Below are 20,712 nucleotides of genomic sequence, written 5' to 3'. Positions count from 1 at the left end.
TTCACATGCAGCTCCATTGGGGAATTTTTAGAAAGGATCATTGCTGCAGTGCGTGTATGAAAACAGCTGTAGTATTATTTTCTGCTCACTGGGTTGAGCAGGTAACCCATGTACCATAAGGCTTGTGCAGAGACCTCTCCCAGCTTCCCTTTCAACTCTACTATCAAAATAAAAGCTTTAAAAAACCCATAAAGAATACTAATTGTGACTAGACGTTGGGTGGTGTTGTTTAAAAAAACAAGTACTAGTAATGTATTGTGTTACTCGTTTACTCCTTCTAAAAAGTAATTCACTACCTAACACAACTCATTACATAACCTGTGTGTTACTCTGGAACATGCCCCGAGATGCACTGTCACATATTTACCGTTTAACAATAAAATCCAGAGGCCACATTCACACCCCACTGGCATAAATCCCAGTCCTAATGAGGACACTCACAAGATCTTTCTTTTAGTGTTTAAGTTTAAACACAAAGAGGACAGCAAAATTGGAAACCAGCCCAAAGAGCACTTCGCAGAAAAATGTTTTGGCCTCAGCGACTCTACTGTAGAAACAGGTACGGGTAGAAAAGAAGGCAACAACGCTACAAGCCTGACTTCTCCTTGCTCCTTTTCTCACCTGTTAAAAACCAAGCTGCTGGTCTGTGATTGGATTACACTCAGTTTTAACCTCATTCTGGGTCCAGTTATCTTTAAACTCAGTTGTATTTATAGCACCAATCGAAGAGTCCTGCAGGAGTCAGAGCCAATAGCAGCACAACTAAGCGATGGTTCAGCATCATCTGATCCAGCCTTGACTTGAGCTTTACCAGAAAGAAAACTTTTAAGTCTAATCTTAAAAGTAGAGAGGCCAACTATATCCTGAATCCTAAGTGCAAGCAGGCTCCAGAGGAGAGGGGCCTGATAGCTGAAGGCTCTGTCTCTCATTCACCTTCGCATGTTGTCTTTGCAGATCTTGGAAAAAGTTGATGTGGTGTTAGCAGCAGTGCACAGCTGTTTCTGGCCTGAGTTTGCACTTAATAGTCGTGTTCTGTACCTTTCAAGCAGAAAAAATAAAGTATGTCCATATGTCCACGTTTCTCAAAAACTGCTTGTGGGGATGTTTAGCAGAGTAATGGCTTTTATGTTATTTCTCTTAGTGGATAGCCAAGAGCAAAACAAAAATAAATATTAAAAAAAAAGAGGATGGAGACGAGATGCATTAGTCTAAATTAATGCGAATAGGCAACTGCCTGCTAACAAAGCTGCCCTAAGTGAAACCTCAGTGCAATACATTCATCTTAAACTAATTAGAACGTCAACATTGCATTAATAAAACGGCTTTCCTGCCAGCTTGTCTGACTGTATTTGTAGACTGTGAAACTATATCTGAGCATCTCTGTGGTAAGTTCAATTTCTCACATTTCTGCCTCCCATACTGGTCAAAAACGACAACCATCAGTTTAATAGAAAACAAATATTGCCCAAAAAAACCCCATTCTTTACCCACATTTCTCCGTTTTCCTCTGTTTCTCTGGATTTTGCTTTGCCATCCGTTCATCTCTGTGTCTCTAAACCACAACAGTTTGTGGAAATCAGTCCCAGCTGTCAGCACTTTGATTTGATTGTAGAACGTGTCAATCAAGCCGGGCCGCATTGAACAAAATCTAATTCTAGTCACTCGTTATTTTAGCTCCCACTGAGGTCTTTGAGGAGGAATTAACTCTGACTGTCACACAGAACTAAGAAAGCCGTGGGCAAAACTGACCAGTGCATCTGATCTTTGTTCCATCTGCCAAGCAAACTGTAGATGAAAGCACAAACTTATTCAAAACAACTTGCTCTGGATTTCTTTGAATGTTCTTGCTCCTAGCACTAAATAGCTTCATGGCGGGGTTGCACGGCAGATGTGAGATTATTCTTTTTTTTGGAAGCATAAAAAAATACAAATCTGCCAGCATTAATAGAAACTGGGGATCAGCCCTGCTACACATCGTGGGAATCATTCCTCTGGATAGGTAAAGTGATGTTTTTGCAGGTTCGAGATGAAAAGTTCAGATTTTAAACAAGGCGTCAAAAAGAGGATGTGAATCAGCTCCCCCCCCCCTCCGCTTTTCATTCATCTGGTCAGGACTCCCGCTCTTTCCCTAAACTTTTTCCTACTCGCTCATCCTTGTCCGCACTTTCAGGCAGACACAAGCATGCCCAGCTTGAGTTTGCTTTGGTCCATTCTTGTCTTTATATGCTCAAATGGTGAAACACCACAAAGCAATTAAAGAAAACTCAGACAGCGTGACGGAATGAAGAAACAGCATCATGTTACGGTGAGGTTTGTAAGAGGCCCTGTGTACTCTCCAGGCCTGGACCACTATTCGGTTCTGCCTTTAGAAATGGTGCATGGTGGGGGAGAAAAAAAAAGTTCAGGGTCAGTGAGAATGTAAGAAAGCAAAAGAGGAAGCCACGAACAGGTGTGTGAGGAAATGTGTTGTGTCTGTGAGGCAGGAGTTAAATGAGGTAGCAAAGTGGGAACCAAGAACCACTTGAACCAGGGAGACTTAAAAATTGTTGGCGATGCAGAGTCCTAAAAATGTCAGTTTAAGATTTAATAAATAAGCATAAATAAAAGCAATTAAAACACTTGGAAAAACAATTTTAAAAGACAGTCAAAAAAAAAAAATATGCAAAGTATGACATCATATAAAAGGAAGGTATAAACAGGAGTGATTTAAGGGAAATCACTGATTCTGCGAGCCTTATCTCCTCAGACTGGTCGTTCTAGAGTCGAGGGGCCCTGATGGGGTTTGATCACCTTTTGATTTAAACCTGGATTCTTTTAAAAGCCAGAAGAGAGCCAATAAAGTGAAGCCTGGATTAAGGGGACGTGATGCTGCCGGCTCAAGCCAGCGAGAAGCTGAGGTGCTGCTTCTGAACCAGATGCAAGAGCGACTTTTGATTTATTCCAGAAAAAAAGGTCTTGCAGTCAAATCTAGAGAAAAGAAAGACATCTTTTGTGCTACATCGGGTTTCAGCTGGATGAGGAAGGCTAAATTTGGTGTCTTTTGTGTGTTTCACGAGACTTGTTTTGCATTAAAAACACAGTATAAACACAGTAATTTTAAAGGTTAAAGGCAGGGATGTAGCATGGACTTGTTAGGACTAAAGTTGGGGTAAGTCTCCAGGGCATGAATGTAATGTCTCTCCTTGAGTGACAAAAACAAGTGCACGACATTGTGTGTATCTGTGAGGGAGTCTGTAGTTCTTCCATAATCTCCTGTCTTTTTGTGTCATGCAGACAGTTTAAAAGCCTTCTATTTACCTTTAGCACCATTCTCCCATTTTCAAGTCACAGGATAGAGATGTGTATGTGTGTGTGTGTGTGTGTGTGTGGGGGGGGGGGGGGGGGGGGGGGGGGATGTAAGAGAAAGAGCGAGAGCACTGTAAGTCTTCTTTGCGTGGGTGGACAGCCGGTCCAAAACAGGCGTTTTAGTCTCTAACAAACCGTGACACGTCAAACATGTAACGTAGACCGCGACACAGCAACACGTAAAACGCCTCATTGACTCTCACCCAAACCCTCGAGGGAAAGAAAAGAGAAAAAAAAACCTCTTTTTGCTCAAACACTCCCAACTGTAGCCATTAATCATAAATGAGATTTTACGAGGGACGGGGAGGAATATGATTGTCATAAAATGAGCAAAACAAATGCACAGAGGGAAGTTCCTGGCTGTGGTTGCTGGAATCACCTCAGGATAGCTTGGCTCTGGGAACAAAGGTGCATACCTTGTCATACCTTGCGTTTGGATGCATGTGTCTACCTCCCCCACCCGTCCGTGCCGCTGCTGCTGCTGCTGCTGCTGCACCCTCTGTTTTGCATTTGTTCATCTCTGCTTTTTGGCAGGATGGATGTCAGTTATCGGACTTATTAGACGCCATCAAACGTCTCTTTTATCATCTGTTTGTCATCTGGCTCCTTCTGCTTTCCCCCAGTCTTTTCTCTCTAAAGTAGCTTTCGCTTGTTTTCCCTTTTCATCACTCTCTCACCACATACGCACACAAACATACGTTAAATGTAAACCCCCAGAAAGACGGACAAGCAGAAGGAAAAACACAGAGAGAGTTGGGGGGGTGAGCAAAGAAAATACACAACACTACGTGGAAACATGCAAAGGTTCTCTGAAGCTGAAATCTGCTGATAAAAAGCAACATCCTGTGGGTAGGAGGACATCTAAACACTGTTTCTGATTGGCCAGGTGTTCAGATCATGTTGCTTGACACCTTGTTTTGGTATAACTGCTCTTCTTAATGATTTTTTAATCTGTATAAAGTAACAGTAACCATTAAAACATAAACTCAGCTTAACTACAGTACTTTCTGCTTTGGTGTTACAACGTCTGAAATATGGGGACTTTACCATCACTTTTCTGCTGGACTTGCTGGACGTGGAGGCGCATGGGTTTGTTACTTTTACACAGCAGGACAGCTTACTTTGTGCTCTTGTGATGATTTTCTTGAAGCAAAAATGAAGCACTGGCCTTGATGTAGGATACAGTTTCTTCTGCATTGTCAGTTACATTAGATATTACTATACTCACTCAATCAGTATCAGTCAATATTGATAATCCATGAGATTATCAACAAACAGTTTCAGGATCTGATTCAAGTCATTGTTTACTTGCTGCACTCCATTTCCATCTTCACATCTTCCATTTTAACAGAGGCAGGGATTTTGTCTTCCTTCATGAATCACTAGATACCATTATATCCATAGACTGTATGTAAAAGATGGACACAGCCAACATTAAGTTGTAAAATCCCAACTTGAAGCCTTAAGCGGAGGATTTTGGCCATTATCTCCACTACTGTAACGCTCTCTACCAAGACATGCAAGGAGACATGCAGATCAATGCTGTTAATAATTATTATTGATTAATAACAATTATTAAGGTCAAGTTTATTTATATAGCACATCATAACAACAGCACTGACCAAAGTACCGTACATTAAAAGTATATAGCCTCAAGAAAAACTACACTAAAATCCAGAAAGGTTGAGTTCAATACACACCATTAAAATCAAATCAAATCAAAACAATAAATAAATATCGAACTGACCTCTTTTTACACGGGAGTTCCCTGAACTTTAGATTAAAATAAATAAATGAGAAAACAGAGGTTATTATCTGTTAGGAAGAAGAAGAGAAGAGAAGAAGAGAACAACCTACCAACACCTCAGTCAAGGGAGCAGAAATCAGACTGCGTGAGAGACCCTAAAAAATCTGGAGAAACAAAAACCTTTTACCATTTTTACCACCAGATATATCACTAAATGTTCTGTTCTGTCTTCTCCACATCTTGTTTTGGTATAATTACACCTAATAATTACTATAATGACTGATCAAGTTTGAGCTGAACAAACCTGTTGAAAAGCGAAAGGGTGTGTTTGAGTTAATAAGTCCTGAGTTTAAAGAATGACATTTTTTTTTTATGTAACTTAATGTCAATTTAATATAAATTAATTTTTCTTATTTTTTGTAATTGTTAAAAGTCACATTTATGACTGAAAATATGTTAGCAACTTGCCAATTACCATGGTAAGTTAAAACATAAATATAACACTGTATTTAATAAGAATGAAATTTAAACTAATGGGAAAATAATATAATGGGGAAAATGTTCACAAAGGCCTGAGATCAGGTGAGCTGATCCCATTCACTTCTATGCATCCAGAGTCACATCCTAATGGTTATTTTGATGAATTCATTTTTTATATTAAATTCAATTAAATTCAATTGGACTTTGTTTTTTATAGCTCTAAATCACAAGGTGCCACCTCAAGGTGCTTTATATTGTAAGGTAAAGACCCCGCAATAATATATGGAGTCTGTTGAGGAAGATTTCGATGGGTCATGCTTTGCCATGCCAGCATACTGCCACAAAGTAAAAATAGTTATATATTAGCCTAAAGTTCATCAAGTGCAGAAGGGCACTGGCTTGAAATTGGCTGTAAGGATTATAAAAATGGCACTAACTGGCTAGTCTAGCATTGGAGTTACTGTTTTAACTGAGAAACCACTATATTACATCACAGAGCAGTCAACTCGTTGAAAGATTTCGACCCAGGCAAAACAAGAATGCATTATTTTTAAATTGTATATGATTTTAGTTTTCCATTCAAGAGGAGTCGAGTGTTCAGGTCACTCCTATTATCGGTCCTTAAGGCAGCAACTCCCAGCATATAAGCTCCCATGAGCTAAATGCACGCAGCTTGTATGACAGAAAGATGATGTAAAGGAGTGATGACTCTTTCCACCACTCCTTTACACTCCTTTAAACCAGTTCTCATCATTTATCAAGTGACGAAGTCAAAGGTCGTTTTCTTTCACAAACCAAAGTAGAGTAAAAGTGGATTCAGAGATAAGCAAATGTCCTGGATCAGCTGCTTAAATGTGTTTAAATTAGTACACTGTCTGAAAAAATCTCTGAGCAGTTGTGAATCTGAACAATGGAGCTGAATGGCAGCTGTGTAAGCTGCTCACAATTGATGAGACAGTATAAACACAACTTTCTGTGATCTCTGCCTTCTTGTCAGATCAGTCATCTAAAGCTGAACAAGCAGAACCGCTGTTGTCACTGATCTGTTTTTGTGTTTATTTTGGCACATGACATTCACACCATAAAATAACGATTCGGAGAGAATTCTCCCCACCGATGCACAAACGTGATGTCAGAGCTTTTCACGGTCAGGTGAGGCTTCTGTAAGACCTTAACACCATACACCAACATCCACACAGACAAGGCATTCAACCATCAAGGTGGATGAGCACCCAGCCCCATTTCTCCGTAATTGCTTTTGAAAACATGTCGAGGAGCTGAACAACATGGGGAGTGACAGCTCCTGCTGTTTTCCTAAGGGACTGAGTCAACAAGCACAGACAGCAACATGAAAGAGCTCACACACCTCTGCGGTTTTACTCACTCACACGGACGACCGATTGATTAACTCATAAATCAACCTCTTCCCAGGCCCCAGGCCCTGAAGCGCCCCCTCCATCTTCCACCCCCACCAACCCCTAAACAGCAGTGAGAACCTGCAGCCCAACCCAGCACCCTCCAGCTAAGTAAGTGGAGGCGTGATGTTCCAGGTCATGGAAGAAACCCAGCAGGAGGGAGAGGCCAGGTGTAGCAGGTAGAGTGGGTGCTCCAGAGGAGAAAAAAAGGGTGTGGTCGTGGAATCAACAGGTATAGGATTAGTATGTGTTAAAGACAGGAAGGGATGGAGAAAGAAAGCACAGAGGGACTTAAAGAGGGATATAAATGTGTTAAAAAGACAAAGGACAAGATAGGCTGACTCCACTGCTGTGTAGTGCTGCCAAAACAGAGAGAAACAAGGGGAGACAGATATGGAGACAAAGAGGGAGCAAAAGCATAGAGGAATGCAGTAAATCCCACAGTGACTGAACTATCCTCTGGAGAAAGAAAAGAGGAATTTTTATGTGCTGCAGGTGAGCAGAAGAGAGAGGGAGGGAGAGGGAAGAGACTGAGAGGAGAAGACGAAGAAGAAGAGGAAGAGGAGACAAGGAGATAGACAGATGGAAAAAGGCGGAGAGAACGCGGGGGTGGCCGAGGGAATTTGAGGGAAGGGTGAAAGGGTTTGATTGTAGCCGAGAAAAGGGGGACACATGGGGAGAAAATGAAACAAAACTGACATGAAATGACACAAAATGGCTTCTGGTGTGGTTAGAGAGGATGCCATACGGATGGACGCTGTGAAGGGAGGCAGTGGGACATATGGAAAAAAGATTAGGAAACAAAAAAAGCATGGCGAGCAAACACGAGAACTACAGACAGAGGGGGGGAAGATGAGAACCGTGAAGAGCTTGAAAAATGCATGCATATAATTTACAGGGATACACTGGATTTCTTGGAGACTTTAGCCTTTATTTCACACACTGTTGATGGTTTACGATTAGCTAGTAATATTTTGGACAGGAGGATGTACTCTGGTTGTATTTTACAACATTCAAACCACCACAAGTGACTTTCTGATGCCAGTAATGTATTTTGAATTTGACACACCACACACACATGTCCACAGAGGAACCTCACCCCTTAAGGGCAAAGAGGAATTGCACTCTCTTCTACATCCAAGCACCCGGGAAGTAACCAGGACTGCATTTATCACCAAACAAAAGATGTGACAGATTTATTTTCGAGGAAGATCTTAGGAGCATTTTTACTGCTGCAAAGACCCTTTGACAATTTTCTTTCACGATTCTGATCCTAAAAATAATAAAGTCACACGTATAAAGACTAAAAACGGGTCCATTGCAAGGTGGCTTCTGTTGTCCCTGGCATTAAATAAAATTTATATGATGTTTTAATAACTTTTTATAAGTGCATATAAGTTAAACTCGTCATTTTAGGCTTGCTAGGTGGTTGCTAGGCAACAAGATGACGTCATAAAATCTGATATAGATAAGTACCTTCAGAGGACTGAGATGTACCTGTGCGTCAAGTTTGGTTGCTCAACTCCCGATTGTTTAGGAGGAGTTCACAGACAAAGAAACAAACAAACACCCAGACAGACAGAGATTATATGTATTACACTAAGATAACAATGGAAAAAATAAACACTGCAAATGGCAAAGTTCTTCAAAGAATTTGAAACGTGTTCGTGGGAATCTGGCCTTAGTGAAAAATTAATGTGTTTACAGGCTTAACGCTGTGTAATCCTCACTGACAGGATTTTGGAAAAATGTATCCAATCAACAAATGTTTAGTCTTTTGTCGAGATGATGGTAAACAACATAAATATGCTGTTCTTGTTACAATGTAATCTATCAGGATGTGCGGTTACCTAAGATTTGAATGAACACCCTGGTGGATGACGTCATCGTTATTTACCTTAGCAGTTGGACCTTTTTTCTCCTCTGGGGTGACCCTGCATTGTTTTGCTGCAGTCCCGTGTCTTTGGCACACATCAGCAGGGAGGTTCTTTTCAAATAAAACTGTTTAACTCTGCATTAAGCTGGGATTTCAAGCATGTGGCCTGGGAGCCTGAATCGGACTCCCAAAGCTGGCCGACTGGATGACTTTGCAAAAAATGACAAAGAAAGGCATAAATCCTGGACTGTTTGTTTCACCAGAGATTATTGACAGTCGCCCTTAAAGAAAAAAACTGTTTCCCACACCTTTCTTTCTATATATATTGTCTGGTATGCTACTTCAAAGTAAGGAGGTAAAAGGTTAAAAATGGAGACAACTTACTTTTCTCATGCCTCATTCACGCAGGCCTACAGACTGATCAGCAACCCACCCGTGACCAGCAGACACTGGGGAAAAATGTGTATTCGCTGACTGGTAATCACACGGAAAAATTAGTCACAAAGAGATCTACAATACTACACTGACAAATGTCTTCAGTAGTCCATAGTTTGGAAGACAACTTGTCTGCACTCGCTAAGTATTCTCCAAATAGTAGCAAAAGTGTGAAAATTGCAACACAAACCAGAAACAGAGAAACTATGGGTGACCCTGGCAATCAACCAGCAACTACAGCAATTGCAAGGAGGTCTTGTTGCTTTTGAAATGGTTGCTTCCAAGGTAGGGACCAGGTCTGCAACCAGTCACAGGCGGTTGCTGTCCTCGAAGCAAGTTTGAGGACAGCAATAAAATGGCAATACAATAATTGGGACGACCACCAAATGTCTTTCTAGTCACAAGGAGGTTGCTCTCCTATTTTTAATGCAGTGTGACTGAGCCATGAGACAACTTAAGTTGTTCAGAGTCAATTTTATAAAGGGTTTAAGTTAAACGTGAATTTTTTGAAGCTGTACCTAAACTTCTTTACGGTAACATAAAAGCAAAACAATGGGGGGGGGGGGGGGTTAAATTTATTTTTGATTTCAGTGGTTTGGCCATTAAAAGTCAAACTAAGCTGCATGTGTCTCAAAACCAACAATGAATTTCACATCCCTACCCTTAAGTTCCCACCCAGTCAGATAACTGAAATTCTTCATATGACTTACACATTTTGTCATATATTTCAGATCTCAGTTGTTCATTGATCCTTTTGTTACGTACCTTTAGTTATATTTCGAGTGAACTTAAAGACTGCTATTACAGAGAAGGAATCTGGCACGGCTTCACCCACTTCATAGAGGACGGTGAAAAATGTTCTAACAGGTCAAAACCCCAACAGCTTTATTGCTCTATCATTGTGTCTTGGCTTGTCAACATGTGACCCTGATGAAGGCCCCGAGCCAAAACAAGCTTGAGTTTTGACTTTTACTATTACCCTGCTATGCTTTGAGGGAGAAAATTGATATTGATATTTCCAAACTTATATACACGGATAATCCCTCTAAATGGAAAATGGCTGGAAAAAAAATATGATACACCAGGGGCGTTTGAACTCAAAACGGAGATAAAGGAGAGGAAAAGCTTGGTTTTCCTTGGAGTGCAAAGGAGTAAAGGGAGCAATGAAACCAGAAAACCAAACGAAAAGAAAAGAAAAGGAGAGCTCTCCAAGAGGAAATAAAAACAACTTCTTCTTCAACAAGATGGCCCAAAGTTGAGCTCCTCCACTGTATTAGATCACAGCTCTGTCAGTCACACAGACAGGCCTGTGTGAGCAGCAACTGCCTGATAGACGAAACAAGCCAATAATGTCGATGCCTTGTCACTCAGTATCTGTTCACGTCGAAGGACCTGCCAACTGAGTCATACTAACAGGGCTCGGCTATCCTGTTATGTATTAGTTACAGCAATTTGTCTCTGCATCGCTGACAGGCAGAGAGCGGCGAAAAGAGAAAGAGAGAGACGATAGTGAGTGATGGCTGTTAGATAGCTATGCATGACAAGCCTCATTCCAGCGAAGTTCTGACACATAGAGATAATGATTCACACACGTGCTGCACTTGCAAGCCCACACAGGGGCACACACACACACAGATAAACGCACACACTTATTGGCCCCACAAAGCTGCCTTTGTTGACTGCTGGCAGCCGCTCGGTCACTGCTTACTGACTGTAAAAAAACACACGGCGCCTTGTGTTTATGCGTGTGTGTACACATATGTGTCATGCCTTTTAACCCTTTCCAGCACTTAGCGAGAGTTCTTAGTGCGTGCGTGACGATGATGCGTCAGCGTTGACACAGTAAGCCTCCCATATAAGTCACTTCCTAGTGAGCTAATTCTGGATTTGAGGCTCATGCGTGCGCTTGTTTGCCAGCACTTTCGTCCACGTTTGAGTGTTTGTGACTGTGTGCGTGCATGCGTGTGTGTGTGTGTGTGTCAGGGAGGGGAGTGTGCGGTTACGTGCAGGTGCGTACCTTGGAGGTGATGGAAGGGAGATTCTCATTGATCCTTTAATATCTGGCCCGAGGGGAGGCACAGAACAGCAAAATACATGGGAAAAGAAAAAGTGCAGTTGAGAGCAATAAGGCCAAACAAGAAAGACAAAAAAAGAAGATAACAGGTGAAGAAGCGATAAAAGGCTGAAAGACTGTGGGCAGCAGACAATGGCCATGCAAAGAAAACCAAACCAAAAAAACATAAGAGGCAAAAGCGGTGACAGAGACGGGGCAAACACAGACACAACAAGAGACCCTGGTTGGATTATGGGTAGTGTTTGTACCTGTGCTCATGTAAGTCAGTGTCGTAGGTCAGGGGCTGTTCTGTAGGGAAGACGAGCTTCGTGAGATAGTGTAATGAGAAGGAAAAATCAAAGAAGGAGGTGGGAAGAGAGAGATGAAAGCAAAAAGGGAAACGATCGTAAATTTTCACCCGGACAGACAAATAAAAACTCTCATACATTGCCTCTCTCACTCCTTCCTTCTTTTTTTTTTGCGACGAATGTGAGCCGGCCTTTGTTTTTCAGGGAACGCCCTGACCCCAAACTCCTCTCCCCTTGTGCCAATCACCCGAAACCATCCCTATAAAACTGAAACCATTGCAAACAAAAATCCCATATGCATTTCTTTATTCTCTTCTCCCAACGGGCTCCCAAATGACCAATAACACTGCGCTCTGTACAAAAGCTAGTATTTATTCTCTCTCAAGTTACAACACAGTATTTTCACACTGGAGAAAAATAAATAAACATCTTGTTCAATAAATAGTATAGATATGATCCATAACCTTTAGCCATATCATCTAAGGCACATTGCAAACACATAACATTTATTCTTGGAAAAAAAAAGCCATCTGTTAACCTCCACGTCTGTTTTTTTGGTATTTAGGAATGTAAAGTTAGTTAAAGGGGAAAAAAAGTTCAGGATTTTTGGCACTGAAAATGAGATTACAGAGCAGTTTTCCAACTTGCTTCATGATGTTGTCACTACAATCAGTTACCAGAAATCTTTAGCAAAAACACGACCAAGCCCATATCTCCAGTTCTGAAAGAAATTCTGTATCTGTAGCTTTGATACCCAAAAAGTGGACCTGTTATGCTCGTTTAAAAGTACATATTTTATTTGGACTCTGCAGTTTGAAGCCAGCTGTTTTAGTTCACTTCTTCTTTAAACTAATTTTCTTCTGATTGGATGCCTTTTTGCAAATGGAAGGTTTGAGCAGAATAAGAATATCTGCTGTCAATGACATCACAGAAAAAAAATGTCTAAAACTGTACAGTACTGTGCAAAACTTTTGAGCCACCCCTCATTTCTTCATATACTAGGAATAGCTCTCCAGGCTTCTTGAAGGACATTCATGGCTGACTTTTGTTCTGTTCTCTGTCAAGATGATCCCACGCTGCTTCAGTAATGTTGAGGTCCGGGCTCTGGGGAGGCCAATCCATGATAGTGTTTCATGTTTCGTTTTTTTTAGATGCATCCCTCAGGTCCTGTGTCGGGTCTTTGCTTATTTTTATCCATTTCTTAAGGGCGTGACTTTCAAATACTGTTTATCTTCTGTTGGTAGTTTTTAGCCTTTCCACCACTTCTTTTTTATCCTCCACTTCTTCAGTTTCCTCCAGTGTCCAAATTAAAATCTAAAAGACCTTTAAAAAGCCAGGAAACTTGAGATCACTATAAAAATCACAAAAGCTGGCTTCTTGGAAGCAAAATATAAAGAAATAAGGAGTGGCACAAGACTTTTGCACAGACATCCATATATGAAAATAAATAAAATAAAATAAGGACAAGTATAATAGGTCCACTTTTAAGTCTTTTTCTGTTTGCGTCTGAGAAAGCACAGTCAGTTGCTATAGCTATGGCACAAGATATTAGAAGCATAAATGAAAGTTGAGAACAGGGACAAAATGTTGACACTAAATTAAGTCTCATTTGATATAAAATACATATACAAATTACAATTTGTGGCATTACATGGATGCTGAAGTTATGCAACATTTTATTCAAGACTTTGTGACCACCTGTAGGCTTTGCTGTTTTGCAGCTTGGTGATTTTACATATTTACCTGGGCTTAAAAAAATAGACATTAGAAATGTGTATTCAAATGTGAGCCTTAGAGTTGCTGGTTAGTAGATTTCTTTACCCTGTTTTTATGCTTAAGAAAGCTGACTGAAAGCTGGCTCTAGAATCATATTATTGTACAAATCTGACAGTGGTTTAGATGTTCTCATCAAGCTTCCTGTTAGGAAGCAACACAGTATATTTTCCACTGCAGTGTAATGTGGAAGTATTTCTTTGCTTTGTCTCAAATTCTGTTAATATCTCTTGCTGTGAAGTGAAATATGTGAAGAGCTGAATTGATGGGATAAAAGTGAATGGTGTGTTAAGGCAGGAAACACCACAATAATTAGCGTGTGTGTGCGTGTGTGTCCGGGCAGTATGTGTAGCGCTCTTGTAGGGTTACTGTAACTGACCAGTTGACTTGTGATTACTCAGCAGTACCACTCTGCTGGTTATTTCCAGAGTCATCCCCCTGACTCAGCTTCCTCTCCTTTTCTGCCTCTTTCTCTCCTCCTCTGCGCCCCCATCATCCCTCCGGCCATTTTTCCTCCCCTTTTGTCTTTTGCCCATTCAGAATTTTTCCCTTCTTCCTTTAGAGAAAATGAATGTTTGCTGATTCACACATCTGGGGGTCACTGAATCAGTTTTCACTCAATGGAGGCACTGTCTGTCTCGCCGCCTGTCACTCAGTCTGCCCTCGTCTGCATGTGTGTGTCTAACCACCTACAGTGGTATTTCTGTTGATCTATGAGCCGTGAAGTCCGGTAACTCAGCCCAGCCTCAGTGTGTCTCGCTCAATGAGCTGCTATGTGCATTAGGCGGGTGACAGTGCTGGTAATGTGTTGGCTTTGTGTGTCTTATATTCCATTAGCACTTCTGGTGACCTGCCAAATAGTCCTTCATTCACTTATTCCAGTACGGTATGAATGCATGTGTTTATGTGCTTTTGTCTGTTAAATCCGTCAGTTTGATTCCACTCAGATTTTGTGCAAATAATTGCCGATATACTGCACTTTTGTGTGTCTGTGTGTGTTTGTGAGCGTGCGTGTAAGTCTTATCAGTGCCTCAGCCTCGGAGCTTCTTCTTGAGGCAGTTAAAGTCCTTCGCCGATCGCCACAGCCAGCTCTGAAGCTCTCGCAGTATCCAGAAACCCTCCACCTTCCTGGTAAAGTCGTTCATTGTCGGCCGCGCCGGCAGCAGGGAAGATGAGGGAGAGGAAGAGGAGGCGGAGGTGGAGGAGGAGGAGGTGAAGAGCGGATTCAAGGGAGGCGAGAGTAGGGAGGTGCCCCTTTGTAAAGATAGAGGGACAGGCTGGGGGAGGAGGGTGTGCTCCTCGCCTGCTCCGAATTGGTAGAGGAGGGAGAGTGTGGACAGAGGAGGCTCGAGGGTCGGGGAGAGCAGGGAGCGAGGAGACCGACGCTGCTTCAGATATCCACTGGAGGAAGAGGAGGTAGCACCTGTGTATGCTTGCTTGTCCTCCTCCACCTCTGACTCTCTGCTCCCCTCTAGAATGAATCCGTCCTCCGCTCTGAGCGTGTCTGGGTGATGTGCGTTCAGGTTGTAGCTGTATTGATGCTTGTTGGTTCCTTGTTGGTTTTCTGTTTGTTGTTGAAGGGAGCCTAAGCCTTTTGTGTCCACATATGACACTTCAACCCTGGGTTCGAACTGCCTCTCCTGTTCCTCTCCATCCTCAGTGATACTTAACAGCCTTCTGCTCCTCACCCATCTCTCCTCTTCCTCCTTCCCTGCTGCTTTTTTTGCACTGGCTGCCCAATTTCCTCTCTCTGGCTCTTCCCTCTTCTCTCTTCTCCGTCTTTCTCCCCTTACTCTCTCCCTCAATCCGCTACTCCTTCCTCTGCCTGCCTCTGCTCTCCTTGCCTCTTTTCCTCTCCTTTTTTCTGTCAGCTCCTTAGTGACACCATCTTCCTGAACTCCTCTGACTAACTTTGCCCCACTTCTTCTTTGGCCACTACGCTGACCAGACACCGATCTAGATCCGGCTCTTGATCTGTACAAGTTCTGGCTCATGAGCGGAGCTGGTCGGCCACCTCCTGTCCCCGTCTCCAAATACTGCAGCTCACCAGCATTACCTCTAATGTTTGGAGTTTGTGTAGGATTTGTGTCACCAAGCACAGTCATCAGTGCAGATATTGAACCCAGAAGTCCATCCAGACCCATGCAGAAGTGCAGCAGGGAGGTCTTGAGTGAGGGGCAGAGGGTCGAGCGGGCCAGCTCCCTGACAGCTCCCAGAAGGACAGAGTAGGCCTTTTGGTTCTGGGCCAGTCGTGCTTTGTTCTCCAGGCGATGCCACTGGTCCACTCGAGTGGCAGCACTCGGCAGTGTCAGAGCCGTGCTGTTGGGCCTCGGAGGGGAGAAGTCTTTGTCATTAAATGGAGGGCCAAGATAGGTCAGCTGGAGGACAAATGAGAAGAGGAAAGGAGAAGATTTATTATAGTTTATTACAAATTGAGCAATCATTCATCATAACAATTTCAATATCTTCACTGCTATAAAGCAAAACTTGTCAGGGTGGGGAAAAAAAGTCAAGAGCCACTCTATTTGAGTGCTTTAGGGGGCCTCCTTTTTAACTAAAAGGAAGGCGAATACCATGGTGCTACTAAATACACAGAAAAACAGTGCACAGTTTATGCAAATACACTGTATAAAGGCTGAGCGGGAAAGTCAACCACTAAACTGTGATGACTGACAATTATTCTGCAGTTTGGCTTTGTTTTCTCCTCCAAATTAGTTTCCAAATAGTTCGGCTAACCGGAGGGTTTGAGTAAAAACCTGTCTGATCTGAAATAGCAGTTTCTGTTTCTTGTCTTGACAAAGTCCCAGATCTCAGCAAGTAACGTGCAAAAAAACAACCAGCGTGATTTTTTTTTTGGTTGTGTTTCTTCAGAAGTGGGAGGTTTTCTGCTAAATGGTTCTTCATGAGCCTGTTCACATATAAGAGGCATCATCTGCGGCACATGTCCAATGACAAACATAGACAAAGTTACAGCAGAGTGACATATTCTACCAATGAATACAAAACTATAATATTAAAAGCACTGTAGAATTAAAAAGCACTGCTCTTAATACACTCTTGTGCTTCAAGCGGTCATTATGGTCGGAGAAGTGTGATATAATTGCAGCCCATTTAAAGCCAGAAAGGAAAGCTGGTAAAATCCACCCTATGCAAGTTAATAGACTTAACATCTTGCTTAAATGAAGGTGTTTCTACATAATGTTAGACAGTTTTTGACTTTCAGCTGTAGTCCTGTCAGCGTTCAGGAGTCAGAAAACAAGTAAAGAAGTGTTTTTACAAATTCAAGGGTTTCAATATGCAGAATGGAATTGGTGATTGAACCACTAAGCCTCCAATGAGTAGACAACCCGTTCTGCCTCCTCAGCCACATCCGCCTGCACTACTTTCTGTCTATACCATCTGTCTATTCTCTTCTGCTTAAGCTTTTCAGGGTCAGGGTGGGGGGTGGAGCCTGTCCCAGCTACCATAGAGCGAGAGGAGGGGTACACCCTGGACAGATCACCATGGTTTTACTTAGATCTTATTTTTGGATCTGATGCTGTTCATCAGGAGTTACATCTAGATGGACAGAAGAAGTGGGTAGTGCTTTCAGGAGTGTTCTTTAGTTAGTCAAGATCATATTTAAAAAGCAGGGTATAGAGTTAGTATTAGTAATGATGAATATGAAGGGGCCTCCATGATGTATAGAGTCCAACAGGGTTGCTTCAATCTCACCATATGACTAGTCACACAAACATGCCATGTACCACGAGAAGGTAAACAACTGGATGCAATAAAACATCCTTCAACTACATAAAGACAGAACTAATTATGTTTGGCAATAAAAAGGAGGGAGATGTATTAAAGCTCCTTCATGCTCTGATTTCTTGTCAGGTGTACTGCTGCAGTAATGTTAGACAGTCGTCAAAATGTAACAGAGATACACCAACAAGATCACACAGAACTCCAGTTTCTTGTATTCTTGCACTGTTTGTCAATTAAATATACATTCACCTTAAGTCCCAATGTGTTGTCCAAAAAAGTATCACAAATATGTTTACTGAGCACAGGCCTGCACGGTCTCTCAAGTCTGCAGGGATTGGTCAACTCAAACCAAACATGGTGAAATGGCTTTTAGCCATCCTGCTGCCCACAGCTGGAATCAGCTCCCCACGGAGCTTAGATATACCCCAACTGTAGCCATTTTAAAACTAAACTCAAAATAAGCTTCTGTTCCCAGTTCTCATTATCTGTTACATCTATTATTTTTCTTATCTTTGGCCTGGCAGTGTTGGGAAAGTTACTTTGAAGTGGTTTACAAACCAAAAATTTAATTCACACAGGGAGCAGCTCAGCTACAGCAAAATCGCCCGAGGGAGAAGCTGGTAAAAAGAAAAAGCTACTTCATTAATTATTTTGCTGAGAGAAAGGCATTATAATTTATTACAAAAAAGCCACATGTCAACTAAATGTCAATCAGTTTAATTTATTGCAAAGAGCTGTACTTGTTTACAAGTATAAGAAAAGAAATACTCCTTTATTCATGGGAAAGTGGAGAAATGCCATCTGTGGCTATCTATATAACATCCATCAGGCTTCCCTTTGGGAACTAGTCCTTGCCTTATACACTCTGTGGGCAAAAGCATTTAGCCACACCTCTTAATCTTTGAATTCAGGTGTTTTTAGTCCCATTACCACAGGTAAGGTCACAGAGGGGGATGTCCGAGTGATGAGGCGCATCACATGTAAAAGTCACCAAATCTCTGCTGAGTAAATAAATGCAGAGCTCTGAATCTCCTCTGGCATTAAAATCAGCACAAAAATTGTGCACCTGGAGCTTCATGGCATCAGTTTCCGTAGCCTGAGTAGCTTCTGTAGATGTAATGTGTAGTTGGCCCAGTGTTTTTGTCCATATTGAGGACTTTCTGGCCCAAAATTGTGTGTAGTTTCAGTTGTTAACTACACAAACGTCCACAGTGTGAATATGAACATTAACTACCGGCAAATTACTGCAAATGACTAAAGTGCCTGTTTGATGAGATGTAATTTCACCATAATTTCATGAGGAACCATAACAGATATGTGGCTCTTTATCTGTAGATGTTCGCTAACTGTCTATTCCTTTCATTGTTGTGAGGGATCATATTCATTGTCATCGTTTAATAGATTCTTATGATAAATAGTGCATTTGTGAGTTTTGTTTAAGTATTTTCATTTATTCTTGTGTATTTCATGTATATGCATTCCTATTTGGAAATGATTTACTTTTTGTCTCTCTGATGAAGACATTTTGATAAAAGACTGAACATATCACAAAACTACTCACATATACGTCTTTGATCTCTTTCAGCTGAAACTCCAGGTACTTGGTGAGCTCATAGGTGCTCTGTATCGAACTCCTCTCGCTGGCCAGGCTGTGGAGAGCATCCACGGCGGTGGCCATGGCAGCGGCCAATAGCAAGACGAGCTGGTGCTGATCGACTGTGGAGAAACAAAGAAAGCAACACTGTGAGATGTGTCTTTAATGACATTCACGTCTTGGGTGTCCAAGCGTTAAATAGCGCACGCTGTAGAGGTATTTGCCGTGAAAACAGAGAGGTGAAATTTATTTTCTCAGACGTGTTTTCATTATTTAACTTGGATGATGAGTTTTTAAATGAATTTTGATGATTGCGAGCTCACCTAGCAAAAAAAAAAAAAACAGAAAAAAAGAAAATCACCTCCAGCAACAGTTTCCTAGCTTTTCTCCGGTCGCATCACACTGTTTATAGGAATTTTTTACAATATTCCAGTTTATTTCTTTGTCTCTATGACGATGGCCTTGTCTGTTTACATTTTGCCAGGTCAGAGTCATCTGACACTGCCAATAAAGCTTTTTCCGTTTCCAATCTAATTTTAGAGGTTTCTGGCTGTCGGAGGTTTACTCTGGCTTCAAATAAGACCTTGTTTAATAGCTTCAGACAGTCAGACAAATGGCTCCTATGTTCAATGCAGCAGTCTGTCAGGACAGCAGTCGCCTGAACGCGCACACACTCTCGCACACACGCGTTCATTCCTGACCGATAACCCCGAAAACAAAGGCATGTGGCTTTCTTTACAATCACAAACATTAATGTGTTTGTATGGGTTGTATGTTTGCTGTGGACTTCTTGTTTAGGTTTCAGAGTGTTTGTGTAGGTGTTTCATGTTACTGTGTGAGTGTTTGTGAGAATGTTTGTAGCCGTAATTATATATGTGGATTAAATTCGCATTTCTGAGAGTGTATACAATGATTGTGTGTGTGTGTGTGAGAGAGAGAGAGAGAGAGAGAGAGGGGGCGGCAGTGTGTTTGTAAGAGCGGAAACCTTTCAGTGCCCCTGTCTCTGGTTTCAAACTGAGAAAATTGGAAAATTGGAGCTGAAAGGTGATTTTCAACATTAAGGAACTTCATGTACGTCCACTTCTCTTCGTCCCATGCGCTCTCTCTCAGGACACTTTCACACTTTCTCCCTTTGCTCGCTAACTCACTCTCTCAGCACTGCTTCAGCCTCTCAATGGAGCCGTGCAAACATTTCCTCTTTTCATTTCTGCTCTCCATCATCCCCCCCATCCTCCTGACACCCGGATGGCAGGCCGTGATTCATGCTTGTAATTATGGGCAAACCATGCTGCTGCTCAACAGGTGTGAAATATGCATTGCACAATGTGTGTGTGTGTGTTTATGTGTGTGTCCGCTTTCTCTCTTATGCTCAATCTCCTCTGGCTTAGACACACCTCAAGCCTCCTGTTGTTTGACCAGAGCAATCCCTTTCTGCTTCCAGATTAGTCACACTTTACTCCAGCGTTCCTATCTTCCCTGTCATACCTTTATCCTCATTTTCTCCTCTCAGCGATCTTATCTCTCGCATGCATTAGGTCGGAATAACAGCAGACAATTAACCCTGATTAGCTCGCCTGCTCCTCAATTTCCCTTTTCTCTCTCCCTTTGATCTTTCACTACGGGGCCCCACAGGACTAATAAGAGACTTTAAGTGAATTGCTTCAACACCCTGCAGAACATTTACCCCTAGCGTTCACTTGGGTATAAATAAAATAGAATAAATAAATAAATGGTTTCGGTTTTAAATAGTCAACACCTTTTTTTTTCCTTCTCTGACTCACCATATTTGCCATATCAGTATGCACTCCCACACAGGGTTGGGTTGAAACTGAGTGATATGCAAAAGCGTCCCAGAAATAACTGCACTGAGGAAGAGATTTAGCTCTCTATATTAAGTAAGTGATTAGTTATGACTCACCCAAAAATCGGAAACAAAAACAAA

At 41.9% G+C, this 20,712-nt stretch overlaps 2 protein-coding genes across 5 annotated transcripts in view; both read right to left on the bottom strand.

Moving 5' to 3' along the window:
• slc43a1a (solute carrier family 43 member 1a) overlaps positions 1-1,603 on the bottom strand; it is a 46,624-nt gene extending 45,021 nt beyond the window's left edge. Inside the window, exon 1 of the mRNA XM_005467611.4 lies at positions 1,492-1,603. The gene's annotated coding sequence lies outside the window, so the exon portion shown is untranslated. The remainder of the gene's footprint in view (positions 1-1,491) is intronic.
• Positions 1,604-11,975: 10,372 nt separating this feature from the next.
• The window catches only part of clcf1 (cardiotrophin-like cytokine factor 1), an 18,568-nt gene continuing 9,831 nt past the window's right edge, over positions 11,976-20,712 (bottom strand). For all 4 annotated transcript variants that reach the window (XM_025911684.1, XM_025911680.1, XM_019365732.2 and 1 more), the window contains 2 exons: positions 18,738-18,892; positions 11,976-15,810 (listed from right to left, as the gene is read on the bottom strand). In XM_025911684.1, the coding sequence (XP_025767469.1) occupies positions 14,464-15,810; positions 18,738-18,854 (1,464 nt within the window). In that variant the 5' untranslated portion in view covers positions 18,855-18,892 and the 3' untranslated portion in view covers positions 11,976-14,463. The remainder of the gene's footprint in view (positions 15,811-18,737; positions 18,893-20,712) is intronic.

Source organism: Oreochromis niloticus, linkage group LG2 (genome assembly GCF_001858045.2).
Source record: "Oreochromis niloticus isolate F11D_XX linkage group LG2, O_niloticus_UMD_NMBU, whole genome shotgun sequence".
In the NCBI taxonomy this organism is placed as follows: Eukaryota; Metazoa; Chordata; class Actinopteri; order Cichliformes; family Cichlidae; genus Oreochromis; species Oreochromis niloticus.
Note: the sequence above shows the minus strand (reverse complement) of the source record. Positions and strands in the feature narration are given on the sequence as shown.